Here is a 16,108-nt window from a genome sequence, read left to right as displayed (position 1 = left end):
CACTTTGATGAAGCTGGAGGTCATGTTGTGAGCTACCTATGGAAAAGACCGTGGTTTCATAACAAAGCTGATTGAATAGCAAATGTTATTTTCCAGGCAAAAAAAAAATAAGTGGCAAGTTCTTCTGAATATGCAAGGCAGAAATAATTCCGGTGTTTCATAAACTCTTTCAAGTATGAAAGACGCATCCGCCAGGGTGACTCTGGGGAGTTTTTTGCTTTCTCTGTTCCTCACTGAGATCTACATGGACGGGAAGGGAAAAACGCTCATCTCCAGAAACCTCCCACCTCTGGCACCCATAAGTCTGAAGTTGCACTTATGTGAGTGATTACCATTTTGCCCCTACCCACTGGCTTCCTGTTGGGATTACTCTTGTTTTTCCAAGCCAGTTCCTCCCACGCTGAGGGAACCTGTGATAAGACAGCCCCAGGAAAGTGCCTGACACGTATTCCCTGAGCTGCCCCTTCCCTTCCACGTGCTTCCCGAGTGAGCACATCTACCCTGTGGCTCAGCTGTGAGCCCTGCCCTGATGTCTCTCCCACTTTCTGCCCCTCGAGCCTCTTCTTGGACATGGTGTCTCCATCCCCCACCCCACCTCTCCAGTTATCCCAGTCAGGACCCAGGACTTATTCCAGTTGCCTCCTGTTTTCAACCACCCCACTCATGAGTCAGGGGTTCCTGTAAACTTCACTTCCCCAAAAATGTCTGCCATCATGCCCTTCCTCCTCCCTCCATTCCCTGTCTCCTGCCCTCCATCGGCATGGCCAGGCCCTTTTTGGTCTTGACCACTGCTCCACTTCCCACCCAACGTCCCGGTCTGAAGCCTCTCGCCTCCTTGCTGCGGCCCTCACAGCACAAGCCCTGAAAAATTTTCCTGCATCCAGAGCTGACACTGCCTCTTCCCTGCTCAGAGCCCTCTCTGGTTCCCTGGAACCCTCAGTCCAAGCTCCTCAGCTGATCATGTCCCAGCACCTCCAATCTCTCCCTGGAAGACCCCAGACATATTTGCAGGGCCCTTCATCTGCCAGGCTGTCTCACGGCCTGTGCTTTTTCCCCTCCACTTGAGGTGCCCTTAGCCACCTGTTAATAGGACCAACTCCTCCACTAGTCTCAGCTCAGCCTCTTTCCCTGCGGGGTCTTTCAGCTTTTTGAACACCTGGATTTGCATTCGTGAGTATGTGTCACACAGTCAGGTGTCTCCTCTTTCTGTTTGTGTGGGGTTGCGGGAGAGACGGCCTCTCAGCTCCACCCTCCCTGCTCTCACTGTCTTCCTCACTCAGCCCTGAAGACCCTGAGCAATGGCACCTCGCGGCCTGTCCTGGAGGGTCAGTCCCTGGGCCTGCTGTGTGACTGACAACTCCCCTGCCTCACTGAGCTGGTCTCAGGAGGGAAGAACACTGAATCTCTCCTAGCTCTCAGCAAGTGGGATCCTAGAGCTGCCCCAGCAAGGGACTGGAGGTGGGGGGACCTTGCCTGTGAGGCTTAGCACCCACTGGGCTCCCAGCACATTTCCCTGAGCCTCTCTGTGCAGAGGGAGCTTCCAAACGGGTACCGGGGCAGACAGCCTGGTCAGGTGTTGGGCTGTGAGAGGGGCCTAGATCTAGGAACAGAACCTCACCCTCTTCTCCCCACTCCCAGGAAGCCCTGCTGGGTGCAGACATGTGAGTGAAGATCAGGAGGTCTCCCAGCCCCTGGTTCTCACCTAATCAAGAGGCCCTCATGGGCACTGGCTTCCCCTTCACCTATGGCCTCACCTGGCGCTACTACTCCAGGTGCAGGCCTGCTCTTTTCTGGGGAAGCTGAGGATTGGCCCCCAAGTTCCAGATGGGGCTGAGCTGTCCTGTCCTGCCTGAGTTAGAATTGAAGTGGCCGATGCTAATCTGAGGCCCATGTTGGCTCTGCGGGTGTGGAGGCCCCCAGGGGAGCAGGGCGGAGAGGCCTGACTGAGCCCCTCCTGCTCAAGACAGAACTCAGATGTGGACACCCAGCCCTGTGGGACAGATGCAGGACATCACTGTCAGCCATGGCTCAACCCTTCTGACCACTGAGATGCTGCAACTTCCCCTCCTGGGAGGGAGTGATTGGGTAAACACTTACCCTTTGCTGGAAATCTCAAGGCACAGCACAGGTGCTCACAATCTGAATACAGAATGAATGAATGAATGAGTGAATGAATGAATGAAATGTCTTTCCTCATCTCATGTGAGAGACTTGACAGTTCTTCCACTCTCCAAGTAACATCAGCTTCCCCCATCCCAGCCCACTCTGTCCTGGGCAGACAAAATTAAGCATCTCCTGGGCAGACACTGGCGCAGGAGACAGGGCCCAGGAGACCTGTGTGATTTGGGCAATTCATTTCCTATCTCTGTCCATTCAGGCTGCTACAACAAAATACCATAAACTACTGGTTTATAAACAACAGAAATTCATTTCTCACAGTTCTGGAGGCTGGGAAGTCCAAGACCAAGGTGCCAGCAGGTTTGGTGTCTGGAGACAGTTTGCTTCCTCATAGATGGTGCCTTCTCCTTATGTTCTCATGTGGTAGAAGGGCTGTACAAATTCCCTTGGGTCTCTCAGATTTGGGAACTAATCCCATTAGACTAATCCCAGAGTCCTCATAGCCTAATCGCCTCCCGAAACATTATACCTTCTAATACTATCACATGGGGATTCAAATTTCAACAAAGGAATTTTGAGGTGACATATTCAGACCACAGCACTTGTCACTGTGGACCTTAATGTCTTCCTCTCCAAATTGTGGAAGTGGGAGTAGAGGGCTTGTCAGCTCCCCTGGGTCATACGTGGTTCACAAGTTCCTCCTTTCCACAGATTCTATGGCTTCCTCAAGTTTCTCCTTCCCATTTTTTTTCTGATTTTAATTGCCAATTGGGGACTGTGGGAAAGAGAGGGGCCATGGTCCAGAGCCCTTCTGAGGCAGGAGGAGAATAGAAAAATAAGGCAGGAGCATAGCAAAGAGAATTAAAAGTTGGATAAAGAGGAGAATAAATAAAAGCAGAGAGCAGAAGCAAGGTGAGGGGACAGGTAAGCAAGAAGCAAGAGGCAGAAGTTGAGCAGCCAAAACAAAAAGTAAGACAGAGAAGCAAGCAAGGACCCCCGTGGCCAGCAAGATCTGGACCAAGCCAGTAAGGGGCAGTTCTTCAGAGCTAGACATGTGCATTTGAGAGAAAAAGTATCCTTAACCTGACCCTGTATGATAATCAGCTCATTAAAGCTCCTACATATGGACTGCATATTATCCATGTACTTAAAATTATGGGATTGGTCAAAGTAACTAAGCAACACACTTAACCATCAAAAAGGCAGACACTGGCCAGGCACAGTGACTCATGCCTGTAATCCCAGCACTTTGGGAGGCCAAGGTGGGCAGATCACTTGAGGTCAGGAATTCAGGACCAGCCTGACCAACCTGGTGAAACCCCATCTCTACTAAAAACACAAAAATTAGCCAGGCATGGTGGCGGGTGCCTGTAGTCCCAGCTACTAGGGAGGCTGAGGCAGAAGAATCGCTTGAACCCAGAAGGTTGAGGCTGCAGTGAGCCAAGATCATGCCACTGCACTCAAGCTTGGGTGACAGAGTGAGACTCTGTCCCCACCTCACCTCACCTCCACCCCTTCCCCCCAAAAAAGGCAGACGCTGGCTAGAGATTTAGCAGCCTTGGGAAGCGAAGAAAAACAAACATACATAAAAGGACCCAAAGTACACCAAAGTAATGCTGATCTCACCTCATAGAGATCAGTTCGCTCCCTCTCCAAGAGTGTGATACCATGCTTAATAAACTGCTGCTGCTTGCTTTGCTGTCTGTGTGTGTCTCAGCCAATTATTTGTTTAAGACACCAAGAATGAACTGCATGGCACCATCGGTAACACTTCTGCCCACTGAGATGCTGCAAATGTCCTTATGGGGAGAGAGTGACTGGGCAAGGAGGGGGTGCCCAGGAGGCAGACTGGTCTGCAGGATGAGATACCAGCTGCAAATGCAGGGACTGGAGGTAAGGGTGGGGAGTGGCAATGGATGCCCAAACCCAGCATTTTCCTCTGTCAGTCGTCACAGCCAAATGATCTACCCTAGGTTATAGACAACTGGGGGACAATGTGGGCTGAGCAGATCAATGCAGTTGTGTGCAAGAAAACAGACTGGGATTTTCTGTGTATACAAAGTCTTCAGGAAAACCTATGCGAAGTTAGAATTTTAAGGCAGCATGGGCCAATGATAAAACTACATAGAACAGACCGGGCGCGGTGGCTCAAGCCTGTAATCCCAGCACTTTGGGAGGCCGAGATGGATGGATCACGAGGTCAGGAGATCGAGACCATCCTGGCTAACCTGGTGAAACCCCGTCTCTACTAAAAAATACAAAAAANAAGTCAGGTGCATGTTTCTTCTCTCAGGAAATCCCACCCATCGATGAGGGTGGACACCCCGCGGCTGGTGTCTTTGCTGCATGTCTCCTGTTCACCTGAACCCCTGGGAGCAGTACCTGCAGGAGCAAAGCCCCGGGGCCGGCCCTCATACCCTGTAGTAAGTAACCAGGCCTCGTGAGATAGCAGTGGTGAGGGGAAATGTCCTTGTGCCCAGAGAGCTGTGAGGATGGGAGAAGTGTCTGCTCTTTTCATATTGATCCTTTCCCTTATGACTTTCCTGTCTTCCAAACCCCACAGTACAACAGCCACAGCCTCAGTTTCCCCGGCCTCCTGCAGGCTGGGCTCCCCTCCGTGTCCTTGGCATGTATCAACAGGCGGAATCCTCACCTCCACAGCCCCGTGTCTGTCTGCTCGGTCCTCCTGAGACTGAACCCCTGACCTAGGGGAGAGCGACCCCACCCTGCCTGTGCCCCCCACTGAAGCTCCTGCTGTGGACAGCTCAAACATCAGGAGCCTCAGTGTCCCCCCACTGCACAGTGATTCCTTGGGGACAGTGTCCGGCTCTGCTGTGTTGACCTCATTGTACAGAGGGGTTGCCCACCTTGTGGCTGCTGAGGGAGAGATGAGAGGCTGCCTGTTCACCCCACCTGCACCCCTGTCTCTCATGGCCCTGAGTCCCACCTCTGAGCTACACAGACATCCACAGCCTGTGACTCAGGGGTCTGGCCAGATGGGACTTATTTTCACCCTGCAGAAAATGTCACCTAAAGGGAAAGGCATTGAGAGGCAGGCAGGAGGTGGGATGGGCCTTGCATGGGGTGGGAATCTGGGTGAGTCTGTCTTCTGCTCTGGCCTCAGGAACCCAGGAGTGAACACGGGGTTGTGGATGGTGGATCTCCCAGGGCTGACCTAGCCCTGACAGTATCTGGGTGTGAAGTTCCTCTTCTAAGGAGGTCACTGTTCTGACCTCACCACCAACTTCCTGTGGGGCCTCTTCTAAGTCTTGAGCCCTCACTTTCTGAGACAAGAACCCTGAGGAACAGACGTTCCCTGGCGGCCCTGGCACCTCCAACCCCAGACATGCTGCTGCTGCTGCTGCCCCTGCTCTGGGGGAGGGAGAGGGTGGAGGGACAGAGGAGTAACTGGAAGGATTACCCACTGACAATGCAGAGGTCTGTAACGGTGCAGGAGGGCCTGTGTGTCCATGTGCGCTGCTCCTTCTCCTACCCAGGGGACAGCCAGACTGACTCTGACCCAGTTCATGGCTACTGGTTCCAGGCAGGGGATGAAATATACTTGGACGCTCCAGTGGCCACAAACAACCCAGCTCGAGCAGTGCGGGAGGAGACTCGGGACCGATTCCACCTCCTTGGGGACCCACAGACCAAGAATTGCACCCTGAGCATCAGAGATGCCAGAAGCAGTGATGCAGGGATGTACTTCTTTCGTGTGGAGACAGGAAAGACAAAATGGAATTATATGCATTACCCGCTGTCTGTGCTTGTGACAGGTAAGGCATGGGCTCCATGAGAGGCCAAAGACAAATGTGACGGGGGCTTTAGGGCATGGCTGGGATGGGACACATGTCCTGGGAGGGAGCTGGGGGTGATAAACTCAGGGGAGGGGCTGGACCAGAGCCTGAGCTTCTCCAGGACCACACCTCGAATGCCCCTCCTGATCCTGCAAGCCCTCCCCTCACCAGCCCTGACCCACAGACCTGATATCCTCATCCTGCTCTGACACTGGCATTGTGGCATGTGGGGCCGCATGACTCCTAGTTTCGGGGCCTGTCCTGGGCATGGCAGGGGTTTAGCAGCATCCCAGGCCTCTCCCCACCAGATGCCAGAAGCACCCGCCCCACCCATGCAGTGGGACAATAACAATTATCTCCACACATTGTCAAACCTCCTGGGGGATTAAGTCCTCCCCAGCGGAGAACCTTAGGTCTACACAACCCTGTGACTCTCTCACGTCAGCCAAAGGAAGGACAATTTCCTGGTGCAAACCAAGGGCAGCAGAGGCACCTGAGCCTGGGCGAGGGGACTCAGCACAGGGCCCCTCCGTCTTTTATGCCCCAAGGTCTTCAGAGATCCACATTTAGACACTCAAAAGACAGAAGGGACCTCCATGATGGTCCAGAGTCCGGGAGGGCAGGACCCATGTGTCTGGTGCAGGCCCTGGTGCTCCAGGGAAGCCCAGAGGTAGGAGGTGGGACACAGTCTCGGCTCCTCCCTGGGTGGGTCTCTAGGGTCTCTGAGCTTTAGGGTTTCCTTCACTCTGTGCAGAAGGAACCAGGTCCTATAGCGTGTGGGTTTGAAGTTTCTCTTCTGTGCAGGGCTGAGGTCTCCAGCCCCCTGTGGGTTCCACAGCCCTGCCCCTCCTCTGCCTCTCCCTTCTCTGCTCACACAGGGAGCCCAGGAACCCTCTGTCTCAGAGATGCTGCTGCCTCTCCTGTGGGCAAATGAAGAGAGGGACAGTGGGGGCTGGGCTGAGCCTCATTTTCCCACAGCATCCCAGTCAAGATACAGGCTGGAGGTGCCGGAGTCGGTGATGGTGCAGGAGGGCCTGTGTGTCTCTATGCCCTGCAGTGTCCTTTACCCCCATTACTACTGGACTGACTGTAGCCCTGTCCATGGCTGCTGGTTCAAGAAACGGATCAACATACAATGGAATAATCCAGTGGCCACAAACATCAAAAATAGAAAAGTGCAGGAGACATGAGGCTGATTCCACTGATTCCACCTCCTTGGGGACCTGAAGACCAAAAACTGCTCCCTGAGCATCAGAGATGCCAGGAAGGGGGATTTGGGGAACTACTATTTCCAGGTGGAGAGAGGACGGATAAGATGGAATTACAAAACAAAGCAGCTGTCTGTGAATGTGATAGATAAGGCACGGGCTCCAGGAAAGGTCATGGGGGTGGCAGGGAAAGGCTGGGATGGGGTCCCTGACCTGGGAGAGGGCTGAGGGTGAAGCAAGTTGGGCTCAGGGCAGAGGCTGAACCAGAGCCTGAGCTTCCCCCAGGGCTGCACCATGGATCCTCCGTCCTGATCCTGAGTCCCTCTCTCTTCACCAGCCCTAACACACAGGCCCAACATCCTCATCCTTGGTACCCTGGAGTCTGGCTGCCTCCAGAATCTGACCTGCTCTGTGCCCTGGGCCTGTGAGCTGGGAACGCCCCCTGTGATCTCCTGGATGGGGACCTCCGTGTTCCCCCCACACCCGTCCACCACCCGCTCCTCGGTACTCACCCTCATCCCACAGCCCCAGGACCACGGCACCAGTGTCACCTGTCAGGTGACCTTGCCTGGGGCCGGCGTGACCACGAATAGGACCATCCGACTCAATGTGCCCTGTGAGTGCTCAGCCAGGACAGTCCCTAATGGTGGGGGGATGTCCCTGAGGGCAGAGGATGGGGTCAGTGCTCGACACTGGGTGCTGGGTCCCGGAATCTGGGCTGGTTGTGGGATCGGGAGGACACTGGCCCCACCTTCCCCATTTATGCAGCTCTTAGGGAGATAGGGCCAGTGTCCCCAGGCCTCACAGTGATGCGGGTCTCCGTGTCTTTCTGTCCCAGACCCTCCTCAGAACTTGACTGTGACTGTCTTCCAAGGAGAAGGCACAGGTAGGATGGAACCCCTTCCCTTGGGGGGGGGGGGGCGGGCAGGGCCTTCAGTTCAGGGCAAGGCCAGGTCCCTCCTCATTCTGACTCACCCTGGTGATCTGAGGCTCCCTTGTAGCTGAACCCAGGCCCCCTCCCCATCCTTAGCCTCTGTGGCCACCTGAGCACCTGTCTTCTTCCCCTCCACTCCCCTTAGACTCCTGCACACACACCCTCCTCAGCCCTGCAGCAAGGACGGGGGAAATACACACAGCAGGAGCATGCTTTGGGCCTCTTATCTTCCATCTCCTGAATACGCCACCTACCTCGTCTTTTTATTTTACCCAGTAGTTTTGAGCTACATTCTTTTGGATACATGCCATAATCACGTGGGCAAAAATTTAAAATTCACAGCAAAATATGTCCACAGAATCAACCAGGGTCTGCTAGGCTGCCCTGAGCCTTGGTTTGTGCACCTGGAGGATCTCAGAGGTGGTTTGACGTCAGTAGTGAGACTGTTCGCCCCCTCCTCTAGGGCTGTGTGTGATTCCACTGTCTGAATAGTCTCTGATTTTGTGGCATCTCCTAATGGAAGATCATGGTACTAATTTTATCCTACGGCACCAACACTGCAATGAACAATGTTGTATCTACTCCCCAAGGAACGTATAAGTGTATGGGATAAATTCCTAAAAGCAAAATTTACCAGTGTCATATGTTCTTTCTGATTTTGAAAGATGTGGCGAAGTTGTTCTCAATTAAAGGTGGGCACGTTTACATTCCCAGCAGTGAGTGGTGAACGTAAGTATGTCCCTGCACCAGCCTACATCACTATCTGTTCCATTCCCCAGTCTCATTCTGTATCCTTCCTCCCTGTTTCAATCACTTTGTCTCTTTGACCCTCCAACTTTTTCTCTACAGCCTCCACAGCTCTGGGGAACAGCTCATCTCTTTCAGTCCTAGAGGGCCAGTCACTGCGCTTGGTCTGTGCTGTTGACAGCAATCCCCCTGCCAGGCTGAGCTGGACCCGGAGGAGCCTGACCCTGTACCCCTCACAGCCCTCGAACCCTCTGGTATTGGAGCTGCGAGTGCACCTGGGAGATGAAGGGGAATTCACCTGTCAAGCTCAGAACTCTCTGGGCTCCCAACACATTTCCCTGAGCCTCTCCCTGCAACAGGAGTACACAGGTGGGTAAGAGAGGGGCTGGAGGAGAACACATGTGCCTCATCCTCATGGTCCACCCAGTGCTCCTGAACTTCAAGGGGGAGCTCAAATCTGGTCTGTGCTCAGCTGTGAGACCTGGAACTTCCCCACAACCCAGAGCATCACTGTCCTCTCCCTGCCAGGAAAGGTGTATGAAGCAGGAAGAGGGGAGGAGTGGGTCTTGGAGGGGAGGAGCTGGGGCCTGGACAGGTGTGTTTGGGGAGACAAGCGCCTTGCTTTCCAGTGCCTGAACTAGGGTGACACAAGCAAGGCACTCACCTTTGGGCACACAACTAAAAAACAAAAAATAAAACAACTCAGCAAGCAGGTGAAATAATATTGGATGTGATTATCTTTTTTAAAAAATAAAAATTGTTGCAAAATAATTTGACAGTGAATACAAATCAAAATTTCAAATGCAGGCAGGCTGCACTCACCACTCTCATGCCTCAGTGACCGCAAGAGTGGTTCCTTCCTCCTCCCTCCCATTCTTGCTCTTTGTTTCTGGGAAGGTGGATTAGGGTACCCAAGTGGGGGCCCTACAGGAAGTGGGAGGAGAAGAGACCCAGTTCTTGGAGTGGGATCCCCAAAACAATTCCAATCCATCCTCAGGCAAAATGAGGCCTATATCAGGAGTGATGCTGGGGCGGTCGGGGAGCTGGAGCCACAGTCCTGGTCTTCCTCTCCTTCTGCATCATCTTCACTGTGTGAGCACTGACCCTGGGGAAGGAGGGAGAGTCCTGGGGGAGGGCGGGCTGGTAGCAGAATCCCTGAAGCCAGAGCTGGAAGGGCCTGCATGGGTCAAGAGCTTGGGGCAAGAATGAGCTCACGGGTGCACGGCGAGAATTTCAAGAGCGCCCTTGTTTGTGGGGCTCCACATCTGTGGTGAACCTCGGGCCTCACCATCCAGGAGGCAGGAGCCTCTGTTTTCAACACTGGGGCCTCTGGGACTGGACCACTCCCCTCCCATCTCAGTTACCCCTCTGGCCCCCCAGTAGGAAATACAGGGCAGAGGTTGGTCTGCCCACTGCACCCCGATCTGACCACACTGAAAGGCTCTCTGGTCTCTTCACTTAGAGTAAGGTCCTGCAGGAAGAAATCAGCAAGGCCAGCAGCGGGCATGGGCGATACAGGCATGGAGGATGCAAATGCCATCAGGGGCTCAGCCTCTCAGGTGAGTGATATGGACGTCTCCACACCCAGCATCCAGCTTGGACATCTCCCACGGATGGCCTCCAGGATTTCTCTGCTCATCATGGCCAAAATTTTCTCCTCACCTCCTCCTCCTTCCCACCAGCCAGCTTCTCCTGAAGGATTCCCCATCTTGCTGACTGTATGACAGTCCCTCCTACCTACTTTCTCTCAGGCCAGGCATGGAGAAAGAATTATCTCCTCTCTGTTCTTCCTTTCTTCTCTATGGCCCCACATTCACCAAATCTTGTGCATTTTTCCTCCCTAAGAATGGCTAGCATTGCTCCCACCCCCACGAATCCTAAACCCTTTCAATGCTGAGGACTGAGGATCTCTGTCTTGGACTTCCTGACCTCCCTGCCTATTGTGTCCCTTGCCCCGATGGGAGGAATCGTTCAGAAGCCATCACTGACCAGTTTCTTTGCATTTGGATGGTTGTTCCCACCCCCAACACTGTCTAGAGCAGAAGCCAGAAAACACTATCTGGAAAGGCCAGATAGGAAATATTTTTGGCTTTCTGGGCTACACAGTCTCATTGCAGCTCCTCAACTCTACTGTTGTAGCAGGAAATTAGCCATAGACCATGTGTAAATGATTAGCTGGCTGTGTGCCAATAAAACTTTACTTATAAAAACAAGCAGTGGGTAGAATTTGTCCCAAGGGCTCTAGTTTGACAAGCTCTAACCTAGAGAAAAAGCCCAAACTTCATAACTGCAGCCCTGCAGTTATGAGATGGTATTTCATTGTGGTTCTGATTTGCACCTCTCTAGTGATCAGTGATATTGAGCTTTTTCTCATGTTTGTTGGCCCCATATACGTCTTCTTTAGAAAAGTATCTGTTCATGCCCTTTGCTCACTTTTTAATGGGGTTGTTTTTCTCTTATAAATTTGTTTACGTTCCTTATAGATGCCGGATATTAGACCTTTGTCTGATGCACAGTTTGCAAATATTTTCTCCCATTCTGTAGGTGGTTTACTCTGTTGATAGCTTCTTTTGCTGTGCAGAAGCTCTTAAGTTTAATTAGATCCCATTTGTCAATTTTTGCTTTTGTTGTGTTTGCTTTTGGCATCTTTGTCATGAAATCTTTGCCTGTTTATAGGTCCTGAATGGTATCGCCTACATTGTCTTCCAGAGTTTTTATAGTTTTGGGTTTTACATTTAAGTTTTTAACCCATCTTGAGTGATTTTTGTATGTGGTATAAGGAGGCAGTCCCACTCAATCTTCTGCATGTGGCTAGACAGTTATCCCAGCACCATTTATTGAATCAGGAGTCCTTTCCCCATGTCTTGTTTTTGTCAGCTTTGTTGAAGATCAAATGGTTGTAGGTGTGTGGCTTTATTTCTGGGCTCTCTATTCTGTTCTATTGGTCTATGTGTCTGTTTTTGTACCAGTACCATGCTGTTTTGCTTACTGTATCCTTGTAGTATAGTTTAAATTTGGGTAATGTGATACCTCCAACTTTTCTTTTTGCTTAGGATTGCCTTGGCTATTTGGGCACTTTTTTGGTTTCATGTAAATTTTAAAATTGTTTTTTTCTAGTTCTGTGAAGAATCTCATTGGTAGCTTGATAGAAATAGCATTGAATGTGTACATTTCTTTGGGCACTATGGCCATTTTTATGATTTTTATTCTTCTTATCCATGAGCATAGTATATTTTTCCATTTGTGTCACCTTTGATTTCTTTGAGCAGTGTTTTGTAATTCTCATTGTAGAGTTATTTCACCTCCCTGGTTAGCTGTATTTCTAAAAATTTTATTCTTTTTGTGGCAGTTGTGAATGGGATTGTGTTCCTAATGTGACTCTTGCCTTGGTTGTTCCTGGTGTATAGAAATACTAGTGATTTTTCTATATTGATTTTGTATCTCAAAACTTTGCTGAAGTTATTTATCATTTAAGAAGCTTTTGGACTGGGACTATGAGGTTTTCTAGATATAGAATCATATCATCTGTAAGGAGGAATAAATTCCTCTCTTCCTATTTGGATGCTCTTTATTTCTTTCTCTTGCCTGATTGCTCTGTCCAGAATTTCCAATATTATGTTAAATAGGAGTGGTGAGAGAGGGCATCCTTGTCTTGTGCTGGCTTTCAAGGGGAATGCTTTCAGCTTTTCCATATTCAATATGATGTTGGCTGTGGGTTCATCATAGATAGCCCTTATTATTTTGAGATATGTTCCTTCTATACCTAGTTTACTGAGAGTTTTTAACATGAAGCGATGTTGAATTTTATCAAAAGCCTTTTCTGCATCTATTGAGATAATCATGTGTTTTCGTCTTTAGTTCTGTTTGTGTGGTGCATCACATTTATTGATTTGTGTATGTTGAACCAACATGAAGCCAACTTGATCATGGTGGATTAGCCTTTTGATGTGCTGATGGATTCAGTTTGCAAGTATTTTGTTGAGGAATTTTGCATCAAGGGTCATCAAGGATATTGGCCTGATGTTTTCTTCTTTTGTCGTGTCTTTGCCAGATTTTGGTATCAGGATGATACTGGCCTCATAGAATGAGCTGGGGAAGGGTCAGTCTTCCTCAGCATTTGGGAATAGTTTCAGTAGGAACAGAAGGAGGCTCAGATCTGACATTTATTGTGTGACTGAAGAGCCTTCCAGGCAGAAGGAAGAGCAAAGCGAGGCTCAGGCACAGGAATAGGAGAGGAGAGGAGCCATAGAACACCTGTGTGATTAGACAGAGGGAGGCAGGACCGAGAGCAGGAAATGACTTTGGAGGAGTTGAACCTGTGTATGAATCATGTCTGACTGCACAGGCTACTGTGAGCATTTGGAGAGTTTTGAGCAGAAGGACATGATCAACTTTCATTTTCATGGGATTCCTCTGGCCACTGTGTGCAGAAGAGACCGTGTGTGTGGCAGGGGAAGGGCAGAGCATAGGAGCTAGAGAGGAGGCTGGTGAACATCCCAGGCAGAAGGTGGTGTTGGCTGGAACCAAGATAGCAGCAGTGGTGGACATGACTGTCTCCCAGATGAATTCTGCAGTGGAACCTACTGGAATTTGTTAATTAATTGGAATTAGAATGTGAGCCACAGAAAGGGAGCAAGAATTACTTCCAGATTTTTGCTCTGAGCAGTGGAAAGAACGGAGGTGCCAATCATTGAGGCTGAAAAGATTGCAGGAGAAAGAGATTTGGGAAAGAAAAGGAGGAGTTCAGATTGAATAGGCTGAGTTTTGTGTGTCTTTAGACAAGAACGTGGGGGTTTGAATTATACCACTGGATCAAAGACTATAGTCAGGAGAGAAGAGTGGGCTGGGGGTATAGATTTGGGAGTCATCAGCCTGTTGATGACGTGAAGCCAACACAGTGGATGAGATCCCAAGGTAAAGGTAAAGAAGAAAAGAGCCCAGGGCTGCTCTGATATTTAAGGTCAGGGAGACCTGGAGCAATTGGCAAAGAGGTTGCCAAGAAGGTAAGGTGGACCCAGAAAAGCACAATGCCCTGTAGTTGAGTCAAGAAGGCCTCTGTGTAGGGAAGGTGAGCAGCTGGGTCCTCTGCTGCTGCAAAGTCCAGGAAGGAGAAGACTGCAAGATGGACATTTAGACTCAGCCAACTGGCAGTCACGGTGACCTTGATAATAGCAGTGCTTAGATGTGGTATGTGTGTGAATATTAATTTGAGTAATCAAGAGAGAATCTGGCAAGCAAAATCACTGACAGTTCCATGGAGCATCCTCTGCACAGGGGAGCAGTAGGGAAGGGCTGTGATGAAGGAGGACCCTCCCAGGCAGCCTCTGTCACCCTCTGCTGTGTGAGTCTGTATTAGTTTCCTGTGGCTGCTGTGATAAATTACCACACATTTCCTGGCTTCAAACAACACACATGGATTGAAGTTCTGAAGGTCACAAGCCCAAAATGGGTGTCACTGGGCCAAAATCAAGGCATTGGCAGGCAGGGCTGGTTCCTTCTGGAGGCTCCAGGGGAGGATGCAATTTCTCACACTTTCTGGCCTCTAGAGGCACCTGCATTCCTTGGCTCAAGTCCTTTCCTCTGTTTGCAAGGTAAGTAGCCTGGCATCTTCCCATCTCTCCCTGCCATCCTCCTTTTACTTATAAGGACTCCTGTGATTCCACTGGGCCCACCCAAATAATCCAGGATAACCTCCTCATCTCAGTACCCTTAACCTAGTTCCATCTGTAAAGTCCCTTTAGCAATGTAAGGTAACAGATTCATAGGTTTCAGGGGATTAGGGCACAGACATTTTGGGGAGCGGTTATACTTCTTACCAGAGGGATGTAATTTCTTTGATTGACTTGTCTTCCCCACACCACCAAACTGTGAGCTTCCTACGGGCAGCTGCCCCATCCAAATCAAGGCCCTGTAATTCTCTCTCACCCTCTTCCTGTGCATCTTATAATTCACACATAGATATTCATTTGTTTGACAGTCATTTTTGCCAACTTCCCTCAATTAAAAAGTGAGCTTCAGGAGGTCAGGGCCAACACTACTGTGTCCACCACAGTCCATCCAGCACCTGGCTCAGGGCCTCACATACAGAGGGCCTCAGCAGGACTCTAGGCTTTGGGGTCAGAAGGGATGGACTGGATTGGGTCCTGGCATAACAGGGAGTTTGGGCACGCTGCTTTCCTCATGGGGTTGTTGTAGGAAGTTAATAAGATTAATAAACACCAAACGAGGTGCTCATTAAGGGTTAAATATTGCAGGAAAGTATAAATGAAGGAGATTTCTATAATATGAACATGGGATAGAGGCAGGAACTCATGAAGTTTAATTCTATACAGAGCAATATATCCAAACCAACCAACCAATCAAACAACTTGTGACTCTCCCTGCCTTATCCTATTTCCACTGCTCTGCTCTGACTCCCTTCTCTCTCTCCATTCAGGGTACCTTGATTGAGTCCTGGGCAGACGACAGCCCCCGACACCATGGCCTGGCTGCCCCCTCCTCAGAGGAGGAAGGAGAGATCCAGTATGCATCCCTCAGCTTCCAAAAGGTGGGGCCTCAGGACCTATGGGGACAAGAGGTAACCAACAATGAGTATTCAGAGATCAAGATCCCCAAGTGAGAAACTGCAGAGACTTGGGCTTGTTTGAGGGTTCACAACCCCTCCAGTAAAGGAGTCTGAGGCCGATTCCTGTAGAATTAACAGCCCTCGAAGCTGTGCAACAGGACATCAGAGCTTATTCCTCCTATCTAACTGAAAATGCATGCCTGCCTTTCCCAATCCAATCAGTCCACACTCCCCGCCCCGGCCTCTGGTACCCATGATTCTCCTCTCTACTTCTCTGAGGATGTCTATTTTAGATTCCAAATATAGTGAGATCATAACGTGTTTGTTTCTCTGTGCCTGGCTTATTTCACTCAACATAACATCCTCTAAATTCATCTGTGTTGTTTCAAATGACAGAGTAATGTATTGAATAATTCAAAATAGCTAAGAGAGAAGTTTAAATGTTGTCACACACACACAAAAAAAAGATAAATATTTGAGCTGATGCATGTGCTTATCATGCTGACTTGATGGTTCCATGGTGCATACAGGTGAGGGAGCCTCACTGGGGCTGCGTTCAGGTCGCTCAGGTTCTCAGGGCAGGGCTGGAATTTAATCCCTGCCTGATTCTGAGGTATCTTCTCTCACCTGGCACTGAGTAAAGCAACCACTGATTGGGCACCCCTTAGCCATAAGTTCGCAGCATCTCTGTTGACTCCATGGCCTCTGGTGAAGGCATCTGAGAACCTGCACATGCCAG

At 50.3% G+C, this 16,108-nt stretch overlaps 1 protein-coding gene across 1 annotated transcript; it reads left to right on the top strand.

Moving 5' to 3' along the window:
- The first annotated feature begins 5,414 nt into the window (after nt 1-5,414).
- On the top strand, nt 5,415-15,692 carry LOC108532399 (sialic acid-binding Ig-like lectin 7). The gene is given in 8 exon segments (XM_017876463.1): nt 5,415-5,894; nt 7,461-7,739; nt 7,962-8,009; nt 8,907-9,173; nt 9,802-9,838; nt 9,840-9,896; nt 10,267-10,363; nt 15,241-15,692. Coding segments are annotated over 8 exon segments (1,398 nt in total). The 5' UTR covers nt 5,415-5,464; the 3' UTR covers nt 15,424-15,692.
- Nucleotides 15,693-16,108: the final 416 nt, after the last annotated feature.

This window comes from Rhinopithecus bieti, unplaced genomic scaffold, assembly GCF_001698545.2.
Source record: "Rhinopithecus bieti isolate Rb0 unplaced genomic scaffold, ASM169854v2 scaffold_10264, whole genome shotgun sequence".
NCBI lineage: Eukaryota > Metazoa > Chordata > Mammalia > Primates > Cercopithecidae > Rhinopithecus > Rhinopithecus bieti.
The sequence above is the reverse complement of the archived record's forward strand: the minus strand, read 5'-3'. Positions and strand labels throughout refer to the sequence as shown.